The sequence below is a fragment of the Misgurnus anguillicaudatus genome, chromosome 7, assembly GCF_027580225.2.
Source record: "Misgurnus anguillicaudatus chromosome 7, ASM2758022v2, whole genome shotgun sequence".
In the NCBI taxonomy this organism is placed as follows: Eukaryota; Metazoa; Chordata; class Actinopteri; order Cypriniformes; family Cobitidae; genus Misgurnus; species Misgurnus anguillicaudatus.
Genome location: NC_073343.2, coordinates 16,329,381 through 16,345,934, shown reverse-complemented (window position 1 = coordinate 16,345,934; position 16,554 = coordinate 16,329,381). Strand labels below are relative to the sequence as shown.

Here is a 16,554-nt window from a genome sequence, read left to right as displayed (position 1 = left end):
GAAGCTAGTTTATAAAGTTAATAACATTTTAAATATGGATATTTCTACAAAAACACCGCACGGATTACCCACAGAAGACCTTTGTTTATCATCCTGGAGCCGTTTGGATTTAATTTGTGAAGGATGGACGCACTTTTTTGGACTTGAAGGTCGTGGACTATTGCTGGACCCCGTAACATAACATTTAATGAACAGAAATATCTAAAATATTTTCTAAAATATCCGAAAATGTGTTTGTCTGAAAAACGATGGACATATGCAACTCGGACAGCTTGGGGGTGAGTAAATCATGGGTTTAATATCGTTTTTTGGCCGAACTATCCCTTTAAGAGAAACCTTGTAAGGCGTTGGTGTGTTGTTCCATGCGCCACCTGGTGGATATTCTGTGAAACAAAAACATTTATTTAACTTCAAAGAAAAATACTTGTCCTACTATGTGGGACGAAATTGCTGTATGCAGCATCATTAAAGGCCACATCTGTACATCAAAATCCACAAAAAAATGGTTTACTGACCAAAAATTCAAGTTCTTGCCCTTCCCATCCCAGGCACTGACCTGACTTGAATCCCATAGAAAGCCTGTGGGTTGAACTGAAGTGGAGAGTCCACAAGAGTGGACCTTGAAATCTGAAGGATCTGGAGAGATTGCGTATGGAAGAATGGTCTCTGATAGGAAAAGAGTAGAGCTGTTATCTTGGCAAAAAAAAGGCAGCACAAAGTCTTGACTTAATAGGTGCCAATTATTGTGGCACATATTTAACAAAGATTTTTTATAAAACCGTGTTGTGTTTATAATTTTTTTTCAATGAGAGCAGTTTTATTTTGTTAATATTTTGAGCAAAGTATTGAGTTATTTTAATTCATTGTTGACTGCTTTCAGATAAACTGTGTGGTCATGAGAGGTCTGAATGAAGACGAGTTACTGGACTTTGTGGCTTTAACAGAGAAGAAACCTTTGGATGTGAGATTCATAGAATACATGCCTTTTGATGGTAAGATTATGTTGTAAGATTATGGAAAGTGTTTTGAAGGATTGGGTCAGCTTTGCATTTTAAGTGTCCAATGACTTTCAAAGCACGTACAGACGCTGTACCAGTCTCTCGTTATTTCACCCATGTGTTTGTTAAAAATTTGTCTGATATACTTATGACACAATGGGTAGGCCTTTCTGGGTGTAATTTGCATGTCGCACTGTGCTAACGTGGGTTTCTTTCAGGAACCTTGGTTTCCCCCATTTGTCCAAAGACAATTCGATTAGTTCTATATTGCTTTTCACAGTTACACATGGTTTGAAAAAGGCTTAAATGCATATTAAAGACAATAATAATTAAAGACATAATGGGAAAAAATATTAGCTTACACACTTATAATAATAAGCTCAGTTATAAGTGCATTGTAAGCATTTAGGCAATTATTATTTTAATAATTATTATTTTATTCTTATATGTGACTAAAAGTAATGTTAATGTCTCAATTGTGTTAGAAATCATTTTAAAATGTTTTTGTAAATCATGAAGAAATAATGAGCAAATCATTAGTAAATAGTAAATAGGGCTGGGTGATATGGCCTAAAATAAAAATCCCAGATTTTTTCACAAAAAATCAGATTTACGATTTACAAACCCCCCCCCCCCACCACCACCACCTTAAAAAACTATACTATCTGCAGATTGCAAAGAAATTGTTCAAAACAAGTTTTAACTTTATTTCCACAGTATATATGGGGACCATATCTTTAGCAATATACATTGCGACTGCATCCGTGATCTTTTTCCAACTGGCCCCTTTTTATCATACTGAATACAGGTGATGTGGGATCAGGATTTTTTTTAACCCTCAGGTTCCGCATTTATAAAATATTTATCCCGCCACACACCACTGTATCTTTTTTACAACCCGCCCTACGACTATTAAAATATACATACAAGGCATGTGTACGTAGGCCTACGTAATTTAACCTTATCAAAGAACCTAATAAAATATGAAAATAAATATCCCCAAATATTTAATAAAGACTACAGGGTATTGCACGCAACATACATGTTTTTTATTTTGTTTTTAATGACCCGCTCCGCAATAAAGTGACATCTTTACCCGCCCTCGCGCATCACTAACGTTACTGGATACAGTTTGTAAATGTTTCTAGAAGGTAGGTTGTTATTTGGCATGTGTGCTTGTGCTGCCGCGGTCTTTTTCATTTCGCAGGGTGCAATATGTCTCCCACTCGACAGCATGCCTTTGTTTAAGGTGCTGCAGTAAATTGGTCGTAAATTACCTTTGCTAGCAACAGACTTCTAACACACTTTGCAGCAGGGTGTTGTTTGTTTTGCGTCTGACGCCGCAAAACCGAACAAATTACAAATTACAGATGACACTGTGCCTTTCTTGGGACACGTTCTTCCCTGCTCGCTGCCATGTTGTTTCTGTATCTCTATGGTGAACGCGCGGGGGGAGGGCTGAGCCCACTCAGAACTACGGGAGCCCAGAGTGAAGCGTTGGCAGATGTTAAAGAGGAAACCAATTTCATTCAAACGAATCGATGTTAAACTACACATTCGAGTTAATCGATAAAATCGATTTATCGACCAGCCCTAATAGTAAATAAATAATAAATCACATATTTCACAAGTTTGTTGTGTGGTCAAGAGCAAGTGCACAACTGTGTGGGTTGCCACAGAAATGTAAGCAACAAAATATGTGCCATGTACATGCAGATATAAATCATAACACCTGCCATTGTAGTTAAAAGATTGTATACATTTTATTATACACATTTGTGACCAGTCACGGAAAGTAGGGACACTAGTTGGATCTGGGGCATTTTCAGGTATTTACAGATTCCAAAAGTTCTAAGCTTTCCAACGATCTGTAACACATGGAAATCTGATAAGATTTGGAGAAGTTGTGGCCATTTGAATGTAACACATTCAAGAAATAGAAAGACGGAAAGTTAACTTTTCCCTGCCGGGAGAGACAATAGGGCTCATTTACATCTCATTTAGTTAAATCATACCCCCTGTAAAGCCGTTTTGAGATACAGATGTTCTAGCACCATATGTAGTATTTTGTGACAGAAGTCCGGATGACAACATGCAAAAATAAACATCACTTTGTGTTGATCACAAGTCGAATCCAGTCTGTTTCAGACGTGTGAATCATCCAATTATCATTTTTGTCCACAAATGTGTATAATCCATGAAATATAGATATATAGTCTATTGTTTACATCAGATTCTGCATGAACGTCTGGTAATAGAATATAATATACAATCTGAGGACTATTTACATCGTAACATGTAAGGGTATATGAGATTACACTTCACGCGGTTCACAACAGAACCGAAAGAGAAGACAATGCTGAATAAAGTCATAATTCTTACTATTTTCGGACTGAAATGTATTTTCGATGCTTCAACACATTCTAACTGAAACTGACCCACTGATGTCACATGGACTACTTTGATGATGTTTTTATTACCTTTCTGGACATGAAAACCTACATAGATTTTCAAGCAAGGGACAGAAAGCTCTTGGACTAAATCTAATGTTAAAACATCTTAAACTGTGTTCTGAAGATGAACGGAGGTCTTCCGAGTTTAGAACAACATAAGGGTAAGTCATTAATGACATTGTTTTCATTTTTGGGCGAACTATCCCTATTAAGGGGCCATGCTGTTTTCTTTATGGGCGGGGGCAAAAACAACCACTTATCCAGTATGTAAATATACACAGACAATGGCTGGGTTTACACTTTGCATTAACATGCGATCTCGGTGATCAGATCACGCAGATCGGATCATCAGTATATCAGGACACGGCGCGTTTACATTTGTCCACATCAAAGTGGCTTCTGTATCCGGATGTGTGATCGGATCCCGTGCTGGGAGACGCCCTGGATGAATAGCTGTCAATCAAAATGGGTACAGCTGTCTTTAGCCACATGATTTAGGTTTTTCGCGCTAACCGCAATCCCGTATTGTACAGTGCTACTGAGAAGCCAACAGCAGAGAATAACTAGCAACCCCAACAACCGTGATGTTCACGTTATATTTTTTAGCTTTAAAAGCCTTATCTTTAAAAGCCTTATAGCGTCCGCACCGCGGATGAATGTCCTGTTTAACTTTACCTGAACTTGACTTTCACCTGCATGCTTTAAATCAACAACAAAATCCGTGTGAAACATGACTGACTCCACTGTTTTATTCTGCCTTAATAACGGGCTTTTGGCTCTGCCTGAACTTATATGTATATTTATATTTTAACCATAAACTGTTGTTAGTTTTGTTTCCTGGTAATTTTAATATGATTTAATTAAAAGAGCTAACCATTTACTAAATTTCCTGTTCATAGTGAGTAAGAAGTAATGCAATTTACAAAAACATATAAGTAACCTTGCATAAAACCAACACTGAATAAATGTATTTGGTTAATGTTATTATGGTTTGTACGTGTTTTAAAGTAACTTAAAATGTGTTAAATGAGACAGAAACAGCCGATTGACTAGAAAGAAGCGCAACATTCACGTTGATATGTCACCATGGAAACTCAAACACTATAACGATCCTGAATTCTGCCATTAAATATTAAATCTCTCTATGAATAGTTGTAACATATTAAACATATGCCTGAATAAGTTAAATACAGTCAGCAGTGTTAAAATGCTTTTGGATATCTATTTATTAAGATACTTTCAAGCTTAGCTAGCATTGCTTCACAAATATGAATGTATGCATCTCTCACCTCCGCTCCATGACCTAACGTGCTTTATTTTTGACAGTTGTCAGTGAGAGGAGATGATAGTGTGCGGGTTTTTTTGTGACGTTGACCTGTAAATGCAGATACGATGGCTGGATTGCGTTTACATTACACTGAGATCCGATCACAAAGCGTCCTCGACTACCTCTGCATCAGGACACACAGATCGGATAACATTCTGATCACAGATGCGTTTACACTTGTCTTTTCAATGTGTATGTGGACAACATCCGGATACAGGTCGCATGTTAATGCCAAGTGTAAACGCAGCCAATGACGCCCCCCGCTGCCCGCTAGAATCTCCGGAAAAAATGCCGATTTCAACCGCAAAATGTACGCTTTTTAAATATACAAAAAACTGCTATCTCAAACACAAGGCTTTGAACCTGTTCACGGAATGAAAACCAGAAACATGTGATGTTTTGCAAGGAACAGAAACGAAACCAGAAACTTTCAAAAAATATATGTTCCAGAACAGAATCATTTATTTAAAATAATGGTAACCGGTTAATACCATTGTTTTTTTTCTTTTTCTTTTTTTTTCTTTGACAAGATTTCTCTGCAATACTTGGTGAAGTTCACTTCCGGTCATCATTGACTCATCTGAGAAATGAGAAGCTTGCCACCAGCAAGTAGCCTACTCAAGCCCAAGTCTCTAATGCTCAATCATAACAGATAAATATTGTAGGCTACAAAGTATCTCAAGATGTTTGTTTTTTACTAATTAGTGGTGTAAAGGATTAGAGCTGATCCGTGATCCGTACAGATCAAGACCCACGTTTCGTCTTGCATGCGATTCGTGGATTAATTTGCATATTTATATAGGGTGAAAGTTGATCATTTGCACGTGTTTCAAAGTGATTTTAAACAATTTAACCGCAAAAAGGCGCTAAAGTGAGCAATTTTCTGTACACACAGACGCACATGCGGTTAGATGTGTCCAGTCCAATCCCATTAAACGTGATTATCCCTATGCCCTTCAAAGATCAGAACTCTTGATGTATAAACTTGAGAGAGAGTTGCGCTACTGTGTCTCATACTTTAGTTCATTAGAATACATCTGGGGAATATCACTTTATGTGGAGCGACGGTTTAAGCTGCATCTTCTTCCTGAAGCGCCATTTGGAATTTGTCCTCCGTCTGTGTGTGTGTGCGTGTTTAAGTGCACTCAACAATTGTAGGCATGTCAAAATTAAAGTTATGCCATTTTCATAATCTACCCTTTTTTAATGTTTGATGACAAGAGACTTAATGAAATTATGTAGACTAACAATTTAAGTTTAATGTCCTAATTATCAGCCTACTTATTTGTATTTCCCACAGCTAACATGGAATGTTATTAACCAGTTAGGGAACTTTATTTTTTTGTTCTAACCAGTTCAGGAATGTCAATTCGAACAGATTCTGCAATAAAACGAAAATCACAAATTAAAAAAAAAACTTTCCTTCTCATTATCTCAATCACTTAAACGTCGCACACCTGTGTGCGATAGGTGCGTAGGAAAAAAGGACTCGAAAGTCCAAATAGACAGATAAAAAAGAGAGGTCCCGCACACTATCCACTTGCAAAAAATTTAAAAGATTTATTGCAACGTTTCGATCTTTCGATCTTCTTCAGGCATCAAAACATCTATTACATACATTTGTCACTTCCGTGTATTAAAAAAAAAATTATCTTGACCAATCACATTGTTAAGGTCAAAACTAAACCAATCACAATGAGCAATAAAAAATCATCATAAGCTCATCACAACCAATCACAGTGAATGGAAAAATACATCATCATAAACTCATCACATTACAATAAATGGTAGAACTAATGAACTCATCATATTACAATGAATAATAGAATATAATCTCATAAACTCGTCATATCACAATAGATAGTAGAACACATCCTCACAATAAAGGTCAATGAATGGTAGAATACATCTTCATACAGTCACCATCATAATAAATAATGTTTCCTCATACATTCAAGATTATAACATTACATTATAAATTGCCTCATCATTCATCCCGAAAGGAGATAACGTGTTTAAAGTAAAAATCCAAAAGAGTTCTCATCTCTGTAAGAGCAATTCAATGTTTCCGCCTCTAGGTGGCATTCTGACTACCTCTATCCCACAAAACCGTAAGGTTGACACATCATGATTATGAGATAGAAAGTGTGCCGCGACTGGATAATTTAAATCTTTTCTCCTGATGGTGCTTTTATGTTCACTGATTCTTTGCTTTAGTTGACGTGAAGTTTTGCCAACATACCCCAGTCCGCAAGGACAACGAATCAAATATACAACATGTGTAGAGACACAGGTAATCACAGACTTAATCATGAATTTTTTTCCCGTTCTGGGATGACAAAAGAATGATGTTTTTGTGGTGTTGTTACATTGAGCGCAATTACCACACCGATAATTGCCACTTGGTAAAGGACTCAATAATCTTTGTGACGGAATGGGAGTATCACCTTGAAATCGTGCATGAACTAATAGATCTTTTAAATTCTTCGCCCGTTTATATACAATCAGTGGAGGATGTTGAAAAACCGTACTGAGTTCAGGATCTGAAGATAACAAATGCCAATATTTTTTGAAAACAGATCTCATGGCAAAAGAATTAGAAGAGTAAGTCGTAATGAATGAAAAAGAATGTTTCTTACTTTTTTTGTTCTCTTTTTTAATAATTCAGCAAGTGTCTTATTTAATGTAATATTAAAAGCCTCCTCGATCCATTCAACCGGATACCCTCTTTCTAAGAATCTCTTCCTCATAATTGTCGATTTTTCAATAAAATCTGTGTCTGAATGACAGATTCTTCTCAATCTGAAAAATTGACTCTTAGGTAGGCCTTTTTTGAGAGGGGTAGGATGAAAGCTAGTCGCTAATAACAGCGTGTTCCGATCGGTATCTTTAGTGTATAAAGTAGTGCTCAAATGTCCATCATCATTATCTCGAAAATTGTGCTGCCGACTTGTGTCACTGGTTTCGTGACGGGTCACAAATGGAAGAAGCTAAACATGACTGTCAATCTCCCTCGGACTGTGGCTCATGCAAGATCTCACCTCGTGGGGTCTCAATGATCCTTAGAAAGGTGAGAAATCAGTCCAGAACTACACGGGAGGTGCTGGTCTATGACCTGAAAAGAGCTGGGACCACCGTTTCCAAGGTTACTGTTGGTAATACACTAAGACGTCATGGTTTCCCCTGCTTAAACCAGCACATGTCCATGCCCGTCTTAAGTTTGCCAATGACCATTTGGATGATCCAGAGGAGTCATGGAAGAAAGTCATGTGGTCAGATGAGACCATAATATAATTTTTGGTCATAATTTCACTAAATGTGTTTGGAGGAAGAAGAATAATGAGTACCATCCCAAGAACACTATCCCTACTGTGAAGCATGGGGGTGGTAGCATCATGCTTTGGGGGTGTTTTTCTGCACATGGGACAGGGCGACTGACTGTATTAAGGAGAGGATGACCGGGGCCATGTACTGCAAGATTTTGGGGAGCAACCTCCTTCCCTCAGTTAGAACATAGAAGATGGGTCGAGGCTGGGTCTTCCAACATGACAATGACCCAAGGCACACAGCCAGGATAACCAAGGAGGGGCTTTGTAAGAAGCATATCAAGGTTCTGACTTGGCCTAGCCAGTGTCCAGACCTAAACCCAATAGAGAATCTTTGGAGGGAGCTCAAACTCCGTGTTTCTTAGCGACAGGCCAGAAACCTGACTGTGTAGAGAAGATCTGTGTGGAGGAGTGGGCCAAAATCTCTCCTGCAGTGTGTGCATACCTGGTGAAAAACTACTGGAAACGTTTGACCTCTGTAATTGCAAACAAAGGCTACTGTACCAAATATTAACATTGACTTTCTCATGTGTTCAAATACTTATTTGCAGCTGTATCATACAAACAAATAGTTAAAAAATTGTAATTTCTGGAATTTTTTTAGATTATGTCTCACACAGTGGACATGCACCTACGTTGACACTTTCAGACCCCTCCATGATTTCTAAGGGGGAGAACTTGCAAAATAGCAGGGTGTTCAAATATTTATTTTCCTCACTGTTTTTTCCTCACTGTTCCAACACAGGCTAACTATTGCGGAATAATTATATTTACAAAATGAGTTATGTAAATGCTTTGTTAAAAAAATAAGTCTTTAAAGGGCCATTTCATCGATAGGAACATTAATCTTTGTTGAAAGTGGGTCATATTTGTAGTCGAAATGTAACATACATTTAGAGTTTTGTGCCTATTTGACGGAGAAAAGACAGAACATGACTTTAGAGCACATTTGTATGAAAAACTACAACTCCCACTATGCACCACAATGCACAGCTCTGCAAGCCACTCCTATTAATCGGAACACAGCTCAGATATGCTATTGTGCAAATAAATGCCACGTTAGTAAAACAAAGAAAATAGCCACCACTTTATCTGACAGACACCAATCATGACTTACTTTTAAACGTGATGTTACATTGTCTTACACACAATAACACTTTTGTCCTGGTGTGTAGCAAAGTCTTATTCAAACAGTAACGTGCGGTTTCAGATCCGCAGTACAAATGGCTTTCCAAGTACTTAAAAAAGGGTGTGCATATTAAATGTTTATTTAGTTTTACCAATTTTCTTTTTGTCTCTTGTTTACTGTAATTACATCTGTGTAATATCAGCCTCATTGCTTTCACATAGACATATAAAACACCGCTCAGATATGCTAAATGCCACCTTAGTATAACAAAGAAAATAGAAACACTCATTTTACAGTCAGACGTCCGTTTATCCCTGCATCCTGCACACAAACGCGTCCCCTGCACAATATCTCCACAGGCGCGCTGCCTCAGCTCTTGGAGCTTGTGCTCGTAAGCCGAAACACGTCTTTGAAATAAGCACGCGGAAAGTGCCCCGAAACAGTCACAAAACAAACGTTTATATCCTTATCTGATGGAGAAATGTTAAATAGAAAGCACACAGCGAGAGTCCGTCCAAGCTCATATACTGTACTCCGCAGCGCGTCTGCTCGTAAGCCGAAACACGTCTGTGAAATAAACATGTCCAAACACGCGCCCAGTCTTCCCTAGGCTCCTCTACTCAGCCGAAGCCCAGGCTCCGGCCTACTCTTTAGGCTTCTGTTCCTCCATCTGCCTGAGCTCTTTGCTGTATTGTGGCTCATAAAGGTGCAATGAACAGCAGATTAGAGCACCACGCTTGCGAAATCACCCTCTTCTATATCATATTGATTAACTTCCGCTGTTATTGTAGTCTGGCTCGCTTCACAACGTCTGTTTAGCTTAGCTTAGCATAAAGATGGCGGCTGATCGTTTTTTTTTCGTCTGTGTTCATACATTTTCGTAAGTCCCACCCACTGATCTGTAATAGGTCTTTATGCTATACATGTAACGATACAATAAAGTGGAGGAAGCAAGCGCAGGCGATCAACACAGATTTATTATGAATGATGGTAATACAGTGAAACAACATAGAAAGTGACTGAGTCCAGGATGTTGGCAATGGTGATCGAAGGTCTACGGTGGCGTGAGAAGTGTTGGTTGGTGAAGTCGGTGGTGAGTGTGAAGATGGCCAATGGATGAAACCAGGAACGGACCGGAACACTCACACGAAGACGACAACACGAAACACTAATCCAAATACACGAACACGGGAGACGATAATCCAAACTGTGTGGCTGGAACATGAATGAGGATCTGACAACAGGAAGAGAACTGAGTGAGTATATGTAGCAGATGGGTAATGAGGACCAGCTGGAGCGAGGCAATCATACACAGGTGACAACACTTAATCAAACGAGCACATGGCAGAGGTGAGTGAACAAACAAACACACACACACATGACACGGAGGAAACAGAGGATTTCCTACCGTGACAATACATGCTCATACTTTTCAAATTCATACTTTTCAGTTTCAAATTTTAAAGAAATCCTTTCTTTGTATTTGTCTTAAGTATTATTTTGATTTTCTGAGATACTGAATTTGGGATTTCCTTAGTTGTCAGTTATAATCATCAAAATGAAAAGAAATAAACATTTGAAATATATCAGTCTGTGTGTAAAGAATGAATATAATATACAAGTTTCACTTTTTGAATGGAATGACCATTGCTCTGGGGATGGAACCCGGATGAAAGACTAACAGTCGCCCCTAATGATTTACAAAATTCTCGCCAAAATTTGGACACAAATTGGGGACCCCTGTCAGAAACCACGTCTGTCGGAAGGCCATGTATACGGAAGACGTGGTCAATGACAGTTACCGCTGTTTCCTTGGCTGATGGCAATTTGGGCAAGGGAATGAAATGAGCCGCCTTCGAGAACCGGTCCACTACGGTTAAAATCACCGTATTACCCTTAGAGAGTGGGAGGGCGGTAATGAAATCTAGCGAGATGTGGGACCAGGGTCTCGAAGGGACAGACAGCGGTAAGAGTAACCCATCTGGAGGTCGATTGGAAGTCTTACCAACAGCACAAACCGAGCAAGCCAAGACGAAATCGTGGACATCACGAGCCATACCAGGCCACCAAAATCGTTGCTTGACTAGAAATTTAGTTCTACTAACCCCTGGGTGACAAGCAACACTGGAACAATGACCCCACTGGAGAACGTCTGACCGTAACCCCTCCGGCACAAATAAACGGTTCGGTGGGCAACGAGCCGGGGGTGTTACCCCTTCTAAGGCAGTCAAAACCTTCGATTCGACCTCCCATCTGAGCGCGGAGATAATGATGGTCTCCGGTAAATTGGGCTCGGGAGTAGCATTACGATCGGAACGCTCAAAAAAAATAGATAAAGCATCGGGTTTGATGTTTTTGGAACCCGGCCGGTAAGAAAGTGTAAAATCGAAACGACCGAAAAACAATGCCCACCGAGCCTGCCTGGAGTTAAGTCTTTTAGCAGTTCTAATGTATTTGAGATTCTTATGGTCCGTCCATACAATGAAAGGTACACCCGACCCTTCAAGCCAGTGACGCCATTCCTCCAGTGCCAATTTGACGGCCAACAACTCCCGATTGCCAATGTCATAGTTAACCTCCGCAGGGGATAAACGATGAGAATAATACGCGCAAGGATGAACCTTTCCGTCTGAGGATGCGCGCTGGGATAACACTGCTCCTACCCCCACCTCTGACGCGTCGACCTCCACTATGAATTGACGTGAGCGATCAGGGGTGACAAGAATTGGAGCTGAAACAAAGCAGCTTTTCAGTTTGGCAAACGCAGCCTCAGCTGCGTCTGACCACCTGAACGTCAAACTAGGGGAGGTCAAAGCGGTCAGAGGTGCAGCTAGCTGGCTGAAATTGCGAATGAAACGCCGATAAAAATTGGCGAACCCCAGAAATCTCTGCAGGGCCTTGCGAGACTCTGGGGATGGCCAATCTACCACAGCCTTAACCTTCTCAGGATCCATGCGAACACCCTCAGTTTAAATGATGTGTCCTAGAAAAGAAACAGACTGTGCATGAAAAACGCATTTCTCCGCCTTGACAAACAATCCATTCTCTAGCAACCGCAGAAGCACTCGTCGTATGTGTTGCACGTGTTCCTGGAGAGACGAAGAAAAAATCAATATGTCATCCAGGTAAACATATATGAACTGATCGACCATGTCTCGCAACACGTCATTAACGAGTGCTTGGAAGACTGCCGGCGAGTTAGATAGCCCGAAAGGCATCACGCAGTACTCAAAATGGCCACGAGGGGTGTTAAACGCAGTCTTCCATTCGTCCCCCTCCCTGATGCGGACCAAATGATAAGCGTTACGTAAGTCCAATTTAGTGAAAACGGCCGCTCCCTGCAACCTCTCAAAAGCTGAAGACATAAGCGGCAAAGGATAAGTATTCTTTACCGTTATGTTGTTCAGCCCTCGGTAATCAATACAAGGTCGCAAGGATCCGTCCTTCTTTCCCACAAAAAAGAACCCCGCCCCCGCTGGAGAAGAGGAAGGGCGAATGAACCCCGTTGCTAGAGAACTGGATATATATTTCTCCATGGCCGCCGTCTCTGGAATAGACAAGGAATATAACTTGCCCTTAGGCGGAGAGGTACCTGGCAATAACTCTATCGCACAGTCATAGGGACGATGAGGAGGAAGAGAATCAGCCCGCGACTTACTGAACACCTCCTTCAGGTCGTGGTACTCCCCGGGCACGTTAGTCATATCCACTGCTTCCCCCTGAAACACAGACTCAGAAACATTAACACCAGCAGACAAAAGACAAGACAAATGACACTCCTCGCTCCAGCTAACCACAGATCCGAGACGCCAATCAATCCTGGGGTTGTGTTGATGGAGCCAAGTGTGACCGAGAACAATGAAAGTCTGAGGTGAGTCTGTGATGAGGAAGGAAATGTTCTCCGTATGATTACCAGATGTGATGAGTGAAACAGGGATGGTGGTCTGAGTGATTACTGGTAGCTTGTGTCCATCAAGTGCAAACGGTGCAATGGGATGTTTGAGGGAGGTGAGAGGAATCCTGATCTTATGTGCGAAGTTGATGTCCATGAAACTACCCTCGGCCCCAGAATCCACCAAAGCGTGCTGATCCAGTGTGTGGGTAGACCACCGTAGTCTCACCGGAAGGAGTGTCGATGTTGATGAGGTCTTCCTGGCAGAGATCCCACCCGATAGTAGCCTCAGATTTACTATCGGGCTTGATCCTTTTACTGGGCAGCGCTGGATGTGATGTTCTGGGCTGCCACAGTATAAACACAGTCCAAGGGATCTCTGCCTGATCCTCTCCTCCCGGGAGAGCCGAGCTCACCCCACCTGCATGGGTTCCAGATCTCCAGGTGGGCTGACCGCAACCTCTGGCCGCCGGTGCTGAACCTCTGGACAGGTCGTGCGAGTGGTGCTCTCCCTCCGTCTGGCTGCTTGGTTGAGCCGGTTGTCTATCTTGATAGTGAGTTCGATAAGTCCGTTGAGTGAAGAGGGAAGTTCAACGGCTCGAATCTCCTGCTGGATGCGGTCAGCCAACCCATGCAGGAAATGATCCCACTGCGCCTCTTCGTTCCACTTACACTCCGCCGCCAGGGTGCGGAACTCAATAGAGTAGTCTGATACGGACCTATCATCTTGACGTAGGTCCGCTAGAATCCTGGCCGCCTCTCTCCCGGCGACGGAGCGGTCGAAAACCCGTCTCATCTCCTCCGAAAGGGTGTGGAACGAAGCACAGCAGCGATCTTGGTTCTCCCACACCGCCGTCCCCCAGAGGGCAGCCCTCCCCGTAAGTAGGGAAAGTACGAACGCCACCTTCATCTCCTCGGTGGTGAATGTGCGGGGCTGCAAGGCGAAGTGCAGAGAACAATGAGAAAGAAATGATCGACAAAATCTTGGCTCACCCGCATACTTCTCTGGAATGGGGAGGTGTGGCTCGGACTGGGGAAAACCCCCAGTGATGATCGGCGGTGTGGGTGGCGTGGGGGGCGCGGTGGGCGGTGGTGGAAGATGTTGTTGAGCCTGGAGAGCGAGCTCGGAAACCTTCGTCACCATCGCTTGGAAAGCTCGACCCATCTCATCTATTGCCTTGTCTTGACGATCCATGCGACCCACGGTGCGTTGCAAAAACTCCTCCAGAGGAGATGGGGAGCGATCGCCTGCTGCTTCCATGATGGTCAGATCCTTCTGTAACGATACAATAAAGTGGAGGAAGCAAGCGCAGGCGATCAACACAGATTTATTATGAATGATGGTAATACAGTGAAACAACATAGAAAGTGACTGAGTCCAGGATGTTGGCAATGGTGATCGAAGGTCTACGGTGGCGTGAGAAGTGTTGGTTGGTGAAGTCGGTGGTGAGTGTGAAGATGGCCAATGGATGAAACCAGGAACGGACCGGAACACTCACACGAAGACGACAACACGAAACACTAATCCAAATACACGAACACGGGAGACGATAATCCAAACTGTGTGGCTGGAACATGAATGAGGATCTGACAACAGGAAGAGAACTGAGTGAGTATATGTAGCAGATGGGTAATGAGGACCAGCTGGAGCGAGGCAATCATACACAGGTGACAACACTTAATCAAACGAGCACATGGCAGAGGTGAGTGACCAAACAAACACACACACACATGACACGGAGGAAACAGAGGATTTCCTACCGTGACAATACATGCTCATACTTTTCAAATTCATACTTTTCAGTTTCAAATTTTAAAGAAATCCTTTCTTTGTATTTGTCTTAAGTATTATTTTGATTTTCTGAGATACTGAATTTGGGATTTCCTTAGTTGTCAGTTATAATCATCAAAATGAAAAGAAATAAACATTTGAAATATATCAGTCTGTGTGTAAAGAATGAATATAATATACAAGTTTCACTTTTTGAATGGAATTAGTGAAATACATCAACTTTTTGATGATATTCTAATTATATGACCAGCACCGTTATACTAAATATTTAGTAAATTATAAAAAAAAATGGGTAACACTTTCTATGAAGCCCACGCTTATAATGAATAATAACCCCCTTTATAATTATTTATAGGCAGATATTACTATACATATACAGGGAGTGCAGAATTATTAGGCAAGTTGTATTTTTGAGGATTACTTTTGTTATTGTACAACTACAGTGCTCTTGGTCAATTCAAAATGTTAACAAACCCTCAAACCTGAACATTTAAGTAGTAAAAGTGAAATTTTGGCTTTCTTAAGAGAATATTTCTATGTACATCCTTATTAGGCAACTATTAGTGTGCAGAATTATTAGGCAACTCAATGAAAAACAAAGATTTCACCATCTCACTTGTTTTTTTTCCACCTGTTAAAGTGAGAATAATAAACAAACTCTACATTTACAAAAAATAAAATAAAACGATTAAAAAAATATATATATATAGACTCAGTGACCAATATAGCCACCCTTCTTTTCGATAACAGCCACAAGCCCTCCATTCACGGACTCAGCCAGCCTCCCGATCTAGTCTGAACCAACACCCCGTGCAGCCACAACCACAGCCCCCCAGACACTGCCCAGAGAGGTGCACCGTCCACCCTCACTGCAAATGTCCTGCCCAAGAAGGGGTCCAAAAGGTCTCAACAGGATTTAAGTCAGGTGAAGAAGGGGCCTTTTCAGGTGTCATTAGTTTTTCACCTTTAAGGCCTTTACTGGCCAGCCACTCAGTTGAGTACTTTGATGCATGTGCTGAAGCGTTGTCTTGCATAAAAAAGTCTTGAAAGATGCAGATTTTTTCCTGTGCCGCTGCTTGAGGAAAGTGTCTTCTAAAAATTGGCAGTAGGTCTGAGAGTTGTTTTTTATTTCCATTTTCAACCCAAAAAGGTCCAACAAGCTCATGTTTAATAATACCTGTCTGTGCCTGCCTGCCTGTAATGTAGAAGACACTTTCTTCAAGCAGTGGCACAGGAAAAAGTTTGCATCTTTCAAGCAGACTGATTATTTTGTAAGACAACGCTCCATCACATGCATCACAAGCACTCCACTGCATGGCTGGCCAGCAAAGGCCCCAGAGATGAAAAACCAATGCCATGGCCCCCTTCTTCACCTGACTTAAACCCTATTGAGACCTTTTGATCCCTTCTTAAGCAGGACATTTACAGTGAAGGTAAACAGTACACCTCTCTGAACAGTGTCTGGGAGGCTGTGGTTGCGTCTGCACAAAATGTTGGTTCAGACCAGATCAAGAAACTGACTGAATCCGTGAATGGAAGGCTTGTTATCGAAAAGAAGGGTGGCTATATTGTTCAGTGAGTCTATATATTTTTTTATTTTCTATTTTTTATTAAATGTTTATTTGTAAATGTAGAGT

At 41.2% G+C, this 16,554-nt stretch overlaps 1 protein-coding gene across 1 annotated transcript in view; it reads left to right on the top strand.

The window, feature by feature from the left end:
- The window catches only part of LOC141349226 (molybdenum cofactor biosynthesis protein 1-like), a 178,251-nt gene that overhangs the window by 126,215 nt on the left and 35,482 nt on the right, over positions 1–16,554 (top strand). Inside the window, exon 6 of the mRNA XM_073869476.1 lies at positions 881–997. Within this exon, the coding sequence (XP_073725577.1) occupies positions 881–997 (117 nt within the window). The remainder of the gene's footprint in view (positions 1–880; positions 998–16,554) is intronic.